Source organism: Uranotaenia lowii, chromosome 2, assembly GCF_029784155.1.
Source record: "Uranotaenia lowii strain MFRU-FL chromosome 2, ASM2978415v1, whole genome shotgun sequence".
Classification (NCBI taxonomy): Eukaryota; Metazoa; Arthropoda; class Insecta; order Diptera; family Culicidae; genus Uranotaenia; species Uranotaenia lowii.
In genome coordinates this window covers 314520840-314539280 of record NC_073692.1, presented here as the reverse complement: position 1 = coordinate 314539280, position 18441 = coordinate 314520840, and the positions used below count along the sequence as shown (strand labels likewise).

The following is an 18441-nucleotide window of genomic DNA, read 5'->3' as shown; positions in this document are numbered from 1 at the left end:
AAATTTCGATGAAAGATTCGGATTGTTTGATACTCCGATGAAATACTCGGATCGTAACTTGAAATTCCGATGAAAGACTCGGATTGGTTGTTAATACTCCGATGGAAGACTCGGATTAGATCTTGTTATTAGGATGGAAGATTCGGATGGTAATTTAAAATCCGAAGAAAAATTCGGATTAATTGATATTCCGATGAAATACGCGGAATTATATTTTCGTATTCCGATGAAAAACTTGAAATTTCGATAGAGGATTCGATTGTAATTATTATAAAGAGAATTAGAATGAAAAACGATGCAGGAGATAAGTGAAGAAAGAGGAAATAAAATAAGAATGAAAGAGGGAAGAGCGACGAAAGAATCGCAAAAACAAAAAAAAAAAAAAAATAATAATTGAAAAAAGAAAAAAATGGATACAAAATTTAAGATAAAGAAAACACTGGTGAAAATAAAGAGAATGTGAAGTTAATACTGTTCATAAAGAAAAGATTTCAAAGATAAACAGGAAAAAGAAAAATAACTATTGTTAGTGGTAAAAGTGGACAAAAAAGTAATGAAATGAAAATTTGAATTTAATTGAGGTCAAATATGAGAGGAAAAAAGAGGGAAGTAGAAAAATTGAACGAAATAGAAACGAGAATCGGTAGCACCGAGAGCGAAAAAAAAACCAGAGAAAATTTTAAAACTAAGTATGACAGAGATTACGAATGATATAAGAGCAAAGTAAAAGAAATGAGAGATAAACATGAAAAGAAAGAATTTAAAAAAAAGAATGGCAGTAAAGGTACCGAGAAACCCCAAATGGAAAAGAAAAAAACTGAAAAAAAAGAAAAAAAATAGAAAAGAAATCAAAGCAGATAAAGAGTAAAAAAAAAGATGTTAAACTGTGTAAAAAAAAAAAAGAAGAACAAAATAAAACTGAAAATTTTCGTCGAGTAGAATAAATCAAAAAAGGAGAAGGAGATTCAAATAAACTGGAAGGAAGAGGGAAGATAAAGAAAACAATTATCAAAAAGGAGAGATGGAATATAAGAAGTGAATCAGATATAAATTAGAACCAATATTAGCAAAAAGCAAAAAAAAAAAATCAAAAGAAGAAAAAAAAAGAGAAAAGAAATATTTGAGAGAAAAGCAATAGATAAAGTTTTTAACAAAAAACCGTAAAAGAGCTTATAAAAAAAATTAGGACCGAGAAGAAAGAAGAATGAAGGAAAAAAAGAAGCAAAAGGAAATTTGAAAGGGAAAAGAAACGAAAGAGATAAGAAAACAGAAAAAATGCATACAAAAGTGGGAAGAGTAATGAGATGAAAGATTCAGTGTTATGAATTCAATCATCATATTGCAATATATTTTGTTGTTTTGACGAATATATAAAAGAACTTGCGGATACGCAACTTGCGAACGAATCAAGTTGATGGATTTAAATTCGGAATGCAACTTGTTGAAAGTTTGACTTAACAAAAATCACATTACTGTCATAGAGTAGAGGCGGATAGCAATGTAGTGAATACAACTACAGACGATAGATAAATTTAAAAAAATGAGTAAATAAATATTCTCAATCGGATTCAATCAACGCGTTGTACCTAAATATGAATTAACACATTTAAACGTGTGGAATTTCGATGCTGTCAGTTTCACGAAACGACAACGTTAGCGAAAGTTACGAGTGAGAAAAAGAGAGCATATGACGATCATGCATTCTGTTAACGAAGCTTGGAGATATAGGTCGCGTTTATAGAGTGAAAAAAATAGAATCGCGGAAATTTCGAAATTTGTCCGAATATACGAATAAAAGTACGACAGAAATCACATTTTTCCTAGGTGCAAGGAATCTCAGAATTGAATTTGACTTACATATTCGGGGGCGCTGAATCCAAATATTCAATGATTTTTTTTTGTCAGCTCTAGTTTTCGAAATAACTTTGAAAAAGAGGTATTTAAAAAATAAGTAATTCAATTTGTGTACTTGTTTGACAAAACTGTAAAAAACAAACACTTATTGACCTTCCCAAAGATCACGAGTAATTTTGAATTCTGAAAAAAAGTTATGGAAGTTTTCCTTTTGTTATTTTTTTCCAAACCTGCAAAAACGGGAGTATTGATGAAATTCAAAAAAGTTAAATCATTTCGCAGTCTTCAACAAAGTTGTTGAATGATTTAAATCTTTTACATCCAATTTTCAATAACTTTCTGAAATGAGGTCAGAAGAAGTTGTAATTTTTTTTCGAATTTCTATAAATTGTAGAATTCAATTTTTTACATCTCTCTCTTACTCATACTCTCTTAATATCTTGGCAATATCTGAGACCTTGATTGAATGACGTATAGTAAAGATTCAAAATCAGCTTTTGGTTATTATGAAGTTTAATTGGTTTATCAGTTATAAAAGATCGATTTCACCAAAAACTGATCAATTTTAAAATTTCCACACCGAAACCAGAAGTGATTGACAAAATCTGTGAATTTTTTTGAATTCAGAACTCCAAAATTTAACAAAATTAATTATTGAAACATAGGCACCAAAAATGATATTTTCCTGAGTAGTCGTTACAAACTGTTTGGTTTGAATCACAGAACTACAGATATTGTTTTTGTCCTACAAAAAAGTGAACAATCTGAATGATTTTGGGGCTAATGCAACTGCAAATAACGACGTGCATATTTGATCAAGTTATTAATATTTTATTTTTATTATAGTAGGAAATGCTATTTAATGATAATAAACAATTTTTCGTAGAAAAATAAACATAACATGAATATGATTTGAGATAAGCTTCGCGGGCCGCACAAATATGTCTCGAGGGCCGCATGCGGCCCGCAGGCCACAGGTTGCTCATCCCTGTTTTACCTAGTCTCACTTTGATAAAATAACTGAATCTCTCTTCCTAGTGCCCGAAAAATTTTCGAAACTCATTGAGTGAAGAGCTTATAAGTTTATCTAGCTTGTGTGAAAGTTTCATGAAAAGATATCAACTGTGAGAGAAATTGCATTCTGTCAAAGTTGGAAGTTTGTGCGCTGCTTTGCGCGATTTAATTTTTTTTTGAATAACTGTACACTAGGCAGGCAGCCAAATGGGTCATGTCGAGTTTCGAAAACCATCCATATACATTTTGTAGATTGGCCCCAGAAAATTGTCCTGCGCAAAATTTCAGCTCAATCGATCTTGATTTAGGGATACATCGAAGCGCTCAAATTTTCGATTTTTTTTTATTTACTCTCAAAAATAACCAAGACGGGGCGGGGACCAAAGGAAATCGAAAAAAAACGAAATTTAAAATTTAATGTCAAATGATTTAAAAATGCATAAAACGTTAGAATCTGGTGTTATATCAAGAAAAGTTTTTATCAAAAATCGACCAAAGGGGCACCAAAGGAAATTGGGAAAATTGAAATATTAATGTTGATGCCAAATGACTTAAAAATGCATGAAACGTCGAGATTTAATGTTATTAAAAAAAAAATCGTAAAAAATCAACTTTCTGGGACTTTGTCAAGTTTTCGAAAAACTGTTGGTTTTTACGAAGTTCCAGAATGTCGATTTGTTTTCGAGATATCACCAGATCTCCAAGTTTCATGCATTTCTGAGTCATTTGACATCAAAAAATATTATGACTTTTCAAATTTCCTTTAGTTCTTTAGTGATTTTAGAAATTTCAAAGTCGATTTTTTTCGACATAATTTTCTTTTTGAGATAACACCAGATTTCGACTTTTTCATGCATTTTTATGTCATTTGGTATTAAAATTATTTATTTCATTTTTTGTTTTCAAAGTTTTCCGTCTCACAACATAACTTATAATTTCGATTTTTCCGATTTCCGAATTCCCCGCTACGGTGATTTTTTAGGGTAAAAAAAACCGAAACTTTGAGCGATTCAAGTTCGATTAAGCTGAAATTTAGCACAGGCCAGTTTTTTGGGCCAATCTACAAAATGAATATGTTCGGTTTTAGAAATTCGATCATAAATTTTTCCCATACATCCATTGCCACCCTAATATAAATACAGTGACCGGCACAAATAAATATCCACCCCTCATTTAAATCTCAAAATGCCGATACAGTAAAATTGCTCTTGTCTTGAAATCGAAATATAAATTCAAAATCAAAATTACAATCAGACAGCAAACTTTAGAAAATTAAAAACTCAAAATGTAAATGGTTATTGTTGTGAAACTCATAATTTAAATGTTTGTTTAAATTTACTATTTTCAAAACATAAAAATCGTTTTCATGTAATGTGTTAAATATTTAAAAATGTAATGCGATTTACAATTTTCAATTGAGAATAATATCAAATATAATAATAGTAGGAATATTCCTCACTCCCCAGAAACTTCAAGGACACATGAAACGCGCCTCCATGTGAGGAAAGTTCTTACGAACATGAATAAATGCTATTGAGAAGACCTAAGTTGCCTTAGACTAAATTTCGAAAGCTTCTGGCGAAAACTGTTAAGCTCATTATCACCAAAACTTTGTGTCCTGATCTGACAATTATACTAAATACAACACAAGTATATCTACTATTTTTTTCATAATATCTTTCATGATAAGTAAGTTGACTTCGTTAATAAATTTTATACTCAAAATATGATTTCGATTTATCGGTTCAACATGTTTTGGAGTTTTAAAAATATCAGATGTGCCTAAATGAAAAGTATGAAAAAGAGCTAATTCTACACGAAGAATTTTTTCCTTCACCAATTTATTCATTTTAGAGAAATGCTGATTTCCATTTACCAAACGTGCTCCCGATAATAATAATAATAATAATAATGTGGTCATCAATAAATCTCAAATAATATTGTAGAGTACATTTTAAGATAAATTAACTTAGTAAATTGTTGCCTTCTTATGATTTCTTTTACGAAATATTCAGTATTATCCAAAAAGTAAAATTTCCATCAATGATTGTTCCAATTCAAATGACATTAGAATCTCAAATTGTAGATTTGACATACTCCGTCAGTCGGGACCTTTTTCCATTCGGCAGAAAACAACACAAATTGAGAACCATAGCAACATACTTTGCTACACGAAGAAAAGTTGGAGTAGGCTGAAATTCCTATGTTGAAAATTAAACATAAAAAAAATTCTCTGCGTGGTCATAGAAATGCAAGTTCAAACACGAACTTTTGTAGTTAAGACGCGAACCTACGGTTGACTGAAAGAATATTCAGAGTTTCCTCAGTACCTCAATGCTTGAAATTTCCTTCTAGTAAGAACTTTCTCCAGGAGGTGGTACTGATATACATGTCCTTGCTGAAGTATATGAAGCAAGCTGAGAGTTACCAATGTTGATTATATTATGTTTGATAATATTCTTATCGAATCAAATATTAAAATATAAACTATTATCAAATTAGTCTTTAAATTGTGACAACAGTTTAATTTGAAAACATAAATTCAGAATGGAGATTGAATATTCAAAACACAGATTCAGTAATCATCGAACACATCCGATTATGATTTCATATGAGTTTCGTACTTTACACAAAGATCTCGAGTTTTTAAATCAAAGAAAAACCATGAATCTGCAAATTTACTGTTTAGGGGTCTAGCTAACGCACATTCCCACCCCCTACCATGGGAATATCACCGAAACCTTAAAAAAAGTATGCAAGACATGGTCAGTAAAGGTCAATGTCAATTATGGTTATTTGTTTTTATCATTTTTATCAAATAATCCATTAAGCTGTATTTTTCTATGTCACATCCTAAAAATATGCAATTCAGTTAACCGGTTGCTACTAAGAAAAAATTAATAAAATAAATTTCAATTGTACACTGAATTTGAAATTATCCGCTTTCCAACGAGCTCATTGAAATTCGAAAAGATTTTGAGGAACTTAAAACATAGGCATTTTAAGATTTAAATGAGGGGTGGATGTTTTTTGCCGATCACTGTACATCTGTAAATACACATGAACGTGACCAAGGGATATTTCATTTCAATCTTTGATTTTCGGAGATCAGCGATTTTGATCTAGTGAATTTTAAAAAAAGTATTCGTTGAATGTGTTTTTCGTCAAACGATGTGTTAGTCGGCTGTAGAAACGTATTTGACGGACTCTCCAGATTTTTGCAATTATCTATACATTATCCAAAATGTAAAAACTAGCAAAACCTAGCGTCAGGAAGTCTACCGAGATTTTTCGAATTTGACGTCTGCAATCCTTGAAGGTATCAGAAAAGTGGTAGGCTTAAAGCGGCACGTTATCCAAACAGGAAAATTGTGTCTTTTGAAAATAAAGACCGATCATATGGAAATGCGTTCTGCAGTGCTCAGTTTTCATCGCAAGAGAAAATTCATTCTCAGAATTTAATTATATGTACAGCTTTTTTGTCATAAACATTGGATTTGCAAAAAAATCTTGTTCTCTAACGACAGATTTTCACCAAGTATATCTCGGTGAAGAGTATTTATCGATAAATTTTTGTAAGGGTCTAATAATTGATATTTTGTTTATTTTTGACTTAACCAGTTTTCGGTAATAGTCCAATGTTTAGAATATTACAAAAATTACTCGAATATCGAATGTTTTAAGATATTTGTTCAACTTTATTTTGCTTAACACATTTTGTGCACAACGCCAAAGCAGACATTCGAGGGCCATAATGTAAATTTAACCAAACACGTCTTATCAGCTACCTACCGGCTATGATTAACGATTTCATTTACAGATAAATTTTTGTCAAGTGTCGTTCTAACACTTGAGTAAATCAAGTTCAAAAGCGATTTGTTCAAGTTAATAAAAAAAATCAGCAATACTTGTTTGATATTGAAATGTTAAATGAAATAACAACTGAAGCTATCTGAGTAAACAGAATTACACTACACTTACGACATCTGTTCCAAGTTCAATGCCAGGTCCCGAAAAAACCATAAGAATAAGAATTGATGTCGCTGCTCCAGAGATTTCCACCCAAGAAAAGTGAGAGCAAATCGATAACATCCCGGCATTTCGCACTTAGCTATACCTAGTCACGCGTGGAAGAGAGCATTCTACTACGTCATAGTTTGAATTGAACGGGGAAAAAGAAATCCAATTTTCTTTGGAATTCGGTTTGGAAGGCTCCGAAAGGTTTACGGAAATAAACAATCCATTTAACATTAGATTATTCAAATAAAACATGTGAAATAGAAAACCTATTTTATTTGATGGAATTATAGTAGATTTGTGACACCAGTTGCCAATGTTGCAATAAACTTTGAATATCACAAAAACAAACACTTAAACAGATAGAAGATAGTGCCATCACATCCCCCGATTTCCTTGACATTGGTTTTGTTTTCCAGTCATGTTGATCTGTATAAAATGTATGCCTCTCAGCCCATTTCTTGCTATTGACCGACAAAATCCAAACATAAACATGAACTTGAATGTTCGAGACACATAAAAAGCAATTTTGCCTCACTAACACTGTTTCGTCCAGAAAACCCGGCTTAACAAATCTTCTCTAACAAAATTGAGCAAAAACATTGGCCCCCATCTTCCGTGTGGATCGCTGGAGTTTATTATGTTGAGTTCCGATTCGGGCACCCACTTTTCCAGAGAGCTTGGATCTCATACTCCAGAAGAACTCAATTTTCCCCAAATGCATTTTTGGTGTTTTGGCGCTCACTCACCGTTGCACTGAGCGTGAGCTACCAAGAATAGAATTGAGCTACCCACCCACCCTCGCCCGCCTAGTGCATGCATTTCTACCATTTCAACACCGGATCCGCGTCAAAACAAACCACTAACACATTTACCAACTCGTGAGGGGGTGGTTGGGTGCTGTCGGTTTATTGGTGGGGTAAACGTGGGGAGAATATTTTTTTTTATATTTTCTCTTGTTTATGCGTGTCCTACCCCAGCAGAGTAGTGCGGTCGATAGGACAAATGAGAGTGAAAACAACTGCGGCTGGCTGGTATAATTGGAACGCGCTATTGTTGTTGGTGGTCTTGAAACGGGGGGTTTAAGAAAATGGCACAAGAAATCGATAGAAAATTTTTGAAACTGCAATACTTTTTTCAGGATTGTCTCTTTTAACATGTCTGTTCAAAAAAAAAAAAACAAAAATATACATAGCAAATAGACATTCAGGAAAAAAAGCCTGATGCTTGGCAACGTGGCAACACAGATACTCGAAAATAAGCGTCCAACAAGTGAAATCTTTGAAACAATGAAAAATAGATTTTTAACTAGAAAATTATCATATCAACGTGAAAAGAGTTTTATGTTTTTTAAACTAGGAGTTAGAGAACAAAATTCAAATTTTATTTTTAACGAAAATTTATGAAAAAAATATTTTAAATTATCACATTTTCAAAGGTGATGGAAAGTAGGAGAGAAACATGAGATATTTTTCTAATAAAAGAAAGATCGTAAGCCGTAAATATCATGAATTTTTCGAAAAAGATAAAACGGCTCACCGATAGTACTTGAACCCGCAATTCCTACTTCAGTACAATGGCGCATTAGCCAATTACACCACGATGAACGTGACGAAATATTATGTTAAATTTTAATAAAACATTTTTACTATAACTTTGACCTTAATACATCACTTTGTTTTTCGAAAATTAGCATCACTAATTTTTGCACCATTCATTCGTAAGCTGGGATTTTCCCGCTTCATTTGAGCACAAATTTGAAATAATCTATCGGAGGATCTAGAACTTTTTTTTTATGATTTTTTAACCTAAGCCAATGTTTTGTCCAGAAGGACAAAAGTAAGGCTGGGCTTCGGACGTTCAAGGTTCAAAAGACCCCTAATCGTAACGAGAAGCAGAACACGGCAGCCAAAACCCGTGCCAGGAAGTTGTACCTCAACATGCTGACGAAAGTTGAATGCTGCATCATGGACGACGAAACATATGTGAAGGCAGACTTCAAACAGATGCTCGGCCTGTTTTTCATGGCCAAGGATAAGTTCAGCGTTCAGGAGTATGTCCGCACTCAGAAGGTGTCCAAATTTGCGAAGAAATTCCTGGTTTGGCAAGCCATCTGCTCGTGCGGGGAGCGGAATGCACCTTTCGTGACCCAAGACACGATGAACGGACAGGTGTACATGAAAGAGTGCCTCCAGAAGTGGCTGCTTCCTCTCCTGAAGGCCCACAAGGTCGCAACAATCTTCTGGCCGGATTTGGCCTCATGCCACTACTCCAAGGACGTTCTGAAGTGGTATGCGGACAATAAGGTCAAATTCGTGCCGAAAATCTCTGGAGCTCCGCTCCATCGAGAAGTAACGGGCGATTATGACGCAGCACCTTCTTAAACGACCTAAGGTAGTGAAGACAGTCGAGGAACTGTAGAAAGTAGGGTTAGTTGCCCTACTTTGGACCCTTTAAGCGGTGGTTTTTAAATAATCATGTTTTTCTCATAAATGGGCGGGAAATTTATATCTTTCAGGAAATTCATTTATAAGTCATGATCTTATCTGCAAGTTTCAATGAAAATTTTCAACATAGGTGCCGCCGTTATTGAGAGATTTGCAAATATATAGATGATCAAAATATCCAACTTTGAACCTACTGTTCCTGTTTTGGCACTGGACCGGTTCCTTTCATTGGACCTAAAACTAAAATTCCTATAAAAAGTATGATTTTTCGAAAATAAATCAACAAATTCATTGAACATGTTATTTTCAATAAATTATTACCATAAAAAAGTATTACAGCTTTTAAACATTAAAAAAAACTAAAATTTCTGTTATGAATATCACAAAAAAAAATTCCCCAACAGTTCTATCAGCAGAACAATAGCTGAAACTTGTTTGTGTTTACTTACTTGTAGCTTATTTGCGTAAAGCTGGCAAAAAATGTTAGAAATATTCAATATTGGTTCTGAATTGCATCACTTATAAATTCGCACCTCTGTTTATTTCTTGGTATTGATACAAAGTATTGGTGATGGTGGTGATTTTCGGCATTTTAGGACTAAAGTAGGCTCTAGGTCCAAAGTAGGAGCACTCACCCTATAAGTTTACAATTTACATACACGGTTGATTCACAGGTTGTGCAGAATCTAATGGCCGGGGTTAAGGCCAAGGTGTGGGCATTTGCGTATGGACTGTAAATAAAATACGAGTAAAATGGTAAAATGAAGTTCAATAGTTATTTTTCAATCCCTGAAAATTTGATGGTAATCGGATGAAAACTCGAATTTTGCGAATCAATTTGTGTGTGTGGCAATTTCATCGTGGACATCCTTTAATGTCGCAAACAGAATGATTATTAATTCATTTTAAAAATCTAAAAATATTTCTCTTCCCTGTATTTTACCAAGACCACAAATAGTATCCTGACGACTTAGTTATTGGTTGTATAGTTTTTAAATGTTCTGGATGGTTTATGTACTTTTAAAATCAATCCTTTGTAAGTATTTGATCAGAATTATTAAGTAAAAAGCATTCTTGGGATCATATTATGAAAAAAAATTCTTCTGCTGTTCTTGAAACTGTAGTAATTCATATTTTGAGCAATGTTAATGTGAAGACTTTTGTTTACAAATATTAGGGACTAAGAAAAAAATGAACTTTCTTCTTTCATTTAAGCGCAAATTTTAAATAACCCTCCTCAAAACAAAATATCTTTGTGGAAACTTTTCCTTCGTTTTTGTTGATTTTTATAAGTTTTCAAACTTTTCACTGTTTTCAAAGATAAGCAGGAGATTTTTTTTCATAAAAAGATCCCAAAAATTCTGTTTTCTCAGATTATCCTTCAGTTTTGGTGATATGGCGTGTGCAAATTTTAAGCTTGACCAGTTTTTAATAAATTCGATTTTTGATAACTAACTGATAAACTATTAAACCTACATGAAAACTAAAAACAGATTTTCAATCTTTTAGTTATCCTTCATTTAATCTAGGGTTCATATCTTGCCTAGATAGTTTCATAAATACAACAATTAAAAAAAAATTAATACTTTTTCTGGCATTATTCAAGAAAATCTCTGATCATTAGAGGTTAAAAGTTTTAACTCATTTAACAACTTCAAAGATTGCCAAACGATTTTAATTAAGTATGCTTTAAGAAACATTCAAATTTCATGTGGTTTAAATCAGGGATGAGCAATCGGTGGCCCGCGAAGCTTTTCTCAAATCGAATTTAAATTTCTTTTTTTTACGACAGATTGTAAATCACATCACCAATTAAAAAAAATTATATGTCAGTAACCTAAATAAATCTACACTTCACTTGTTGGCAGTTGTATTTGCCCAAAAACCATTCAGATTGTTAACTTTTTCTAGAATTTTAAGTATTTGTTGTGTAGTACCTAAAGACTTATTTTCTTATTTTATTGCAGTTTTTTTGTCCAGATTACATTTTTCCTAATTGTTTAACTATAGTGATATATCACTTTAAAATTCAAATCCATGAAAGTGAATTGGGAGAGTTATAAAAAATTCGCTAGGCTACAAAGGCATTTCTAAGTTCGTTAGTGAGATCATAATTTTTTTCGTTTCAAGCAAAGATCAAGTTTTATGATGAATATGCTCAGCAGATAATATTATTTGAAATAGAATTATTCCATTTAATTCGAAAAATGGCTTGTTCTGTTTGCACTCAAATACCGGAAAAATAAAAATAAAACCAAGTGATTTTTTAAATATTCGAATAAAAAAGACTGGGAGGACGATTTAGATTTCTTATCAACATTACTAAGCATTGAAGTCTCCGACAAACAATCTGAATTCTCGACAAAAACAATATTTCTCGCGTGAGATTTCATTACGTCGTATGAAACAGAATGTAAACAAACAGTGTTAGTACGAAAAAAATACAAAAATTGACATAAACTAGTCGCAAATTCTTTCCATTGAGGATAATTTAGAATATTTGTAGCCTAGACAACATATTCTATCTGTGAAATACAAATTTTAAAGTTGTTTGTTTTGATCACTTATTGCAGCAGTTTTCTGTGCATTCTTAAGCCTAGTCCACACTAGGCAACATGAACTGCGATTTTTGTTATGAGACGAACTTTGTTGTTTGTTGTTGTTGTTGGAAACCTGAGACGGTCTCAGTGTCTCCCGAATAAAATGGGAGACGCTGAGACTGTCTCGAGACGAACCGTCTCCTAGTGTGGACTAGGCTTTAAGATGTTCCGTATGTCGGGATGAAAGCTCACGCGAGATTTTTAATTCTATTATTCGACCCAAACATTTTGTGATAACCGTCACATTATGTTATTTTCAGAAATTCCATACAAAACAAACATAATTTGAGGTCTAGTCTAACATCAGTAAGATTATAGAACTAACTACAAAAATATTTAAAGTTGACTTTTAAAAAAAGCCATATTTTGAACTATTTGAGCCATTTGCAGTTAAGAGATCCTCTTCAGCCGAATCAACACGGAAAAAAAAGTATAGTATTTTTAACAATAACCCACTTACATTCAATCATATTTCTGATTAATTCTCGGCTAACTATAAATATTAAACTATCAACTATATATACAATAGACTGTCGAATTGATTTTATGTGTTAAACAATACATATAATAGATTCAACTATATTGATATGATTGATTTTGCGCACTCAACTATAAATATCATAGATTTAACTACATATGTATGATTGAATTTCTTCATTCAACCGTAAATATGATAGATTCAACTATAAATGTATGATTGATTCTATTATATATATAGTTGATTCAATTATACAAAAATAGTTGATTCAATCATATTTATAGTTGATTCAATTATTGTGTATTATAGAATTAAAAGTTAATTTTATTTGATTTAATTCATATATATATATACAAAGTCATCATATTTAATATTGATTAGCTGCTATACCATGCTAGAAAATCATTTATTATTGATTTAATTTACAATACTAACAAGAACTGGCAGCTTCCGCCATAGCTGCCATCGGGTGGTACGCTTTGCATGTACCGGGGACCTCGCTTCGATCCGAAATTTTCCTTCCATCTGGTGAACTGCCGTTTACTGCTCCAGCCTGAAGGTCCTCGGATCTCAGCAGCAGGATCAAAAAGCTGCCACACCATCGCTGCCATTGGGTGGTCCGCTTTCCATGTACCAGGAACACAATCACGGGGACCTCGCTTCGGTTCGAAATTTTTCTTCCAGCTGGATAACCACCATGCAGGGATGAACCTAGAAGAGGGGAACACAGATTATAAAACGCTGAAAATAATTAAAAATTGTTATTTTTTCAATATTACCCGCCTCGTTTAATTCGCCTTCGTTGGTGCTCACTCACCAATTCCCGATGGTCGACAAGCCGCATTTCGGTTCCCTGATGACGAATTTCCTGATGACACAATCTATCATAACATTATAATTTTATTTACTATATTTATGGTTCAAGACCTAGAATCAATCATACATTTGTATTTGAATCTATCATATTTACAATTGAATCAATTATACCACTACAGTTGAATCTATCATATTTACAGTTGAATTAATTATACCACTAGTTGAATCTATTATAGTTATAGTTGAATGCCTAAAATCAATGAAACAATTGTAGTTGAATCTATCATATTGACAATTGAATCAATTATACCACTACAATTGAATCTATCATATTTACAGTTGAATCAATTATACCACTACAGTTGAATCTATTATATTTATAGTTGATTGCCTATGATCAATCATACAATTGTAGTTGAATCTATCATATCTACAGTTGAATCAATTATACCATTAAAATTGAATCTATTATACCACTACAATTGAATCTATTATATTCATAGTTGATTGCATAAGGTCAATCAGCAGTTTGTAGTTGAATCTATTGTATTTATAGTTGAATGCATAAAATAAATCATACAGTTGAATGCATTATATTGATAGTTAATTGGGTAAGGACAATTAGAAGTTTGTAGTTGGATCTATTATATAAGTAGTTGAATGCGAAAAAATCAACTGCATTTCGATTATTGGTATAACAAGCTGAAATAATTGGAACAACTGTCGTCTTTTTTCTCCGTGAACTTTACACAAACATGAATTTGTTCGTAGATGTCGATGTTGATTGAAAAAAATAGTAGGTTCAATCAAAAATCATTGCCATGTACAAATTTGTTTAACAACTTGTAGATTTTTTTATCCGTGCAGGGAAAAATGTTCATGTTTTGTTTTTTTTTTGTAATTAAATAAATAATAATTACGAAAGTATATTACAACTTTGTTACTGTAACTTTTGTATTTTTTGCCATCTTTGGCCGTTTTCTTGTTTTCGTCATTTCTTTATTTTTGTCATGTTTTCATTTAAACATTTCAGTTGTTTTTCTGTCATTTTAATCAATTTTTTTTAATTAAATATACCACTCTAGTGGTATCCATATAAATCCAGAGAATTTATGAAAAGCCGCCAAAAAGTTGGTTTTTGTTTAATTTTTCAGTTCTCAAATAAATTATTATAAATTATTTTGCATCCAAATTATTTTTTTTCCGATTATCTTGGGTCCCCCCATTAGTGATTTTTGATCGAGCTGAAATTTCGCACAAGATAGTTTTTTTGAGTCCATAAAAAATGTATTTGTTCGGTTTTTAAAATACGACATGGCCATTTTTGCTGCCACTCTGTCCTTGAGACAGCTCATATAAATGCTTTAAAGGGGTTGAAATTATTTTTTGAACATGTAACGCATTTTCGATCTCTTAAAAGTTTCGAAATTTCACCGCGCATTCGCCGATTCTTATGGAATTTGAAATGTTTTTGGTTTCTTGAATAAACTTTAGGCACGTGGATTAAAATATAATCATTATTACTGGAATCACTCAAGAATGGATTTATTTCTAGTTTTATAAATCTTCTGTTAAAAATAATGAGAATTTGCAAGCCGTTTTTACGCACTTTTCCCACTTTTGCTACTTATAAAATCTACTGACACACGTAATATCTTCTTCTACAATGTGAAAAATCTGAAACGAACAAATACTTGTTCGATGATTAATTTCTGAAGCTAAGCCTTTGCATGGGAAAATCAAACGGGGTATGAATACAACAACTTGTGTTCTAGTCAGTTCTCGGGCTAGCGAAAATAGATAGCTACCATAGTGCATAATTATATGCTAGGGCTATCATTAACTTGTATGCTGTTTGATTTCAGTAGAAGATTAATTTCATCTGTAGATAAATTTACTTCATTCATAGCCTCAAAAGTAAAACGCATCAGGTATAAAATTTAACACTGTTTACTAAAATAATTAAACCGAATATCGACAACAAAATATAAATGTCAAGAAAAAACAAAACTAATAACTCAATATTATAAAAATTGTGTGGGGCGATTTCGATGTATCACGTTGAGAAGGTTCTCGGCTTTCGATATTAGCTGGGTCATCCGAAATCTGTGGCGCCGTTTAGTTTCTGATTCACGTTTTTCCAAAACCTTCAATCGAGCTTTCAACACGCTATTTTCACCGAGCACATGACACAGTTCTAACTCTAGAGCTTGCGCCCTTTCGAATGGACCTTCCTTCCGGTGCTCCGCTATCAGTTGTTTTTGGAAGACTACTTCCTGGCTCAGTTCCGATATGTAGCGCTGAAGTTCTTCGTTGTGACGTCGCATGCTTACGATTCGAGCGTTAAGCATTTCGATGCGCTGTGAATCTTTGATGGATTGATAGTTTGTCGAAGACTAAAATATTCAATAATAAATTGGATAAGATTGAACATTTCCTAACGATTTATATTTATTGAAATTGTCATACCTGATTTTCAGAAGCTGCCGTTAACTGTCTTACTTGTAGGCGAAGTTGCATGATGATTTCGTTTTCACTGTTTTGCATGGCCAATTTATACAGTTCTGTTTCGTGGGCGTCTTTTAAGCTTTTCCGAAGAATAAGAACTTTGGCTTCAAGTTGGGAACATTTGGTTTTCATAGTGTCCAATTGTGCCCGTAGCAAACGGCTTCGGAAGCGGCAACTGAAGGAGTCATTAATTTTCCGTAGCGGGATTCGTTTTTTATCAAGCATTGTAACGGAATGTTTAGGTGATTTTGATGGTGTAACCATTTTCGAGGTTTGTTGAGGATTTTTAAAAGTTGTTTTTTGTCAAGATTTTTTACACGACTACTGAGCTCTGAAAACATCGTTATCAAATCAATTTTACTAGAGTTATTTATTAATCCAACATAAAATAAAACATGCTCAAACTCACTCAAGTAAAACACACTGGAAAGTTCAGGAATCGAATACCTATATATTCAGAATTCAGAATCTAGAGTTTCAAAGATTCAGAAATAATTTTTTTTAACATCTTTTTTATATTCCAGATCAATTAGGATAATTAGGATAAATTAGGAATTCTGAATTTATAGTTACTCGGAAGTTCTTAGTTTTATTTGTGAAATTGGTAAAAATAAGTTCTCTGAGAAAAACTAGAAAAAAATCAACGTATGGTAAAAAAGATAACCTATCTATGTCATTATTCCTTTATAGATCTATACAAAAATATGTATTGTTCAAAAATAAATGTTTACCGAAATGCCAAATGAAAATAACAATTCAAAACAAATTTTATCGTTGTATCTTCTTTTAAAATCTATGAAACTCTGGAATTTGGAATTTTTTAAAATTAACTTTAAAAGAACTCAGTTCATATTCTGAATTCAAATTTATTTTTCTGTTGATTCAGAATTAAAATTTAGGGTGTTGAATTCAGAGTTCTTAACTCTCTAGATCTTATTTCTGAATTTTTAGTTCAGAACTCAGCATTAAAATTACGAAGTTTAGAATCCAAAATATTCAGGATTCAGAATCCAGATACCAAAAACAGAATTAGATATGAAATTTAGAAATCAGACTTCAAAATCCTAAATTGAAAATTCCTAGTATTTAAAATTCAGTAAATTAGGTTTTAGGCTGAGGTTGGGAAGAATGACAGCTTGCTGTTAAATTCCTTGAAAAAAAAATTAGGCTGAGATGTTTTGAATAATCGACTACAAACGCTGTAAGGTTTCGGAGACGTTAGATTAATCATTTTAGGGAATTAATACGAGCTCTAAAACTAAACTGTAAATTATTAGGTGAATAAATGGTATGAACAATAAACTCACAATGCTTTTTACTGAAAAAAAAAACGAAAACGACTTCAATATAACTTTTGAAAACTAAACAAGTTGCTAAGTAGGTATATATCAACACAGCATTGTTCTGACTCCTGCTTGGCAAGGGAGAACGAAATTCAGCGTGTATAATTTTGAATTCAACATTCATTTTTTCTCAATGTAGACACGAATGCAACAAGGATGATAAAGTGCCGAAAAAAAATCCAAAATTCAGAATACAGGTTTAAAAAATCAGGCTTTAATTCATATTTCGAATTCATAATTAAGAAAATCTAAAATCTAAAATTTAAACTACAGATACCGGATTCATATTTAAGGTTCGGAATCCGAACTCTGAATTCTTTTATTTTGCATTCTGGGTTTCCGAATTTGGAAACTGGGTTTCTGTATTTGTGCTTTGAATACTAAATATTAAATTGTGAATCTGAATTCCTTAAGTCTGAAATCGATTGTGATGAAAAGTTCGCTTTCAAAACCTAAAGTTTTTTGTCTAATCTTTATACGTCTACAATCTACAATTCTTGAATTAGAAGGAGATGAATGTCACCGATATAGGCAGTATTAAAATAATAAACAGTATCTGGAATCTAGAGTCTGAATTTTGAATATTCTAAATTCTGAATTTTGAGCTCCAAATTTTTTATTCTCAATTCAGGATTAAAGAGTTAAAATTTTTAATGCAGATGTCTAAATTAAAACGTAGAATTTGAATTTTGAATCTACATCTTGATATTATATTGGAAATCTTAATTGTGAATTCTAGCCTAAACTATGAATTTTCACATTATGTATTTGCAATTCTATACTGTAAATCCTGTATTCTGAATTCTAAACTCTGAATTTCGAATTTTGACTTCTGATATCGGAATCTGTAATCTAAATCTCAATCTGGATTCTCTAATCTTTATCTGAAATTCGGAAACAGATCTCAGATTAAGAATCAATATTCCGATATCGAAAATTAGAAATTTATGATTCAGAATTCAGAATTTGTAATTTTGATAATGATTTCGAATGAACATCAGTCAAGTCGATAACTTGAGAATTTAAGTTTAAATTTCAAAACCTTATTTAGAATACTTTTAAAATGTTATAGATTAGGTAGTTGTCAAGTCTTTAATTTCTGTTAAGATTACAAAATTTAAATAAAAAAAAAACGCAATGCATTCTGGATTCCAAGATAATCAACACTTAGTTAAAACAAAACAACATTGTTTTTTGTTCAAAAATTTGTTTTATTGAAACAAACCCCTTATTATTTTAAACCATGTAGGTATTATGATTTCGATTCAAAATCATAATTTTTCAAACAAAGGATATAGGGCCAGGTGGGGTAATTATGAACAAAATTTCTTCATTTGGCACACTTACAGCCACCATATGTTAAT

At 31.9% G+C, this 18441-nt stretch overlaps 2 protein-coding genes across 3 annotated transcripts in view; one reads left to right on the top strand and one right to left on the bottom strand.

The window, feature by feature from the left end:
• The window catches only part of LOC129748402 (protein argonaute-2), a 98088-nt gene that overhangs the window by 27884 nt on the left and 51763 nt on the right, over positions 1–18441 (top strand). The window lies entirely within an intron of this gene.
• On the bottom strand, positions 15251–16037 carry LOC129742889 (uncharacterized). Its single transcript, XM_055734833.1, has 2 exons — positions 15696–16037; positions 15251–15622 (listed from the first exon to the last, which is right to left on the bottom strand). Exons 1-2 carry the CDS (start codon positions 15996–15998, stop codon positions 15251–15253), a joined length of 675 nt encoding a protein of 224 aa, XP_055590808.1. The 5' UTR covers positions 15999–16037.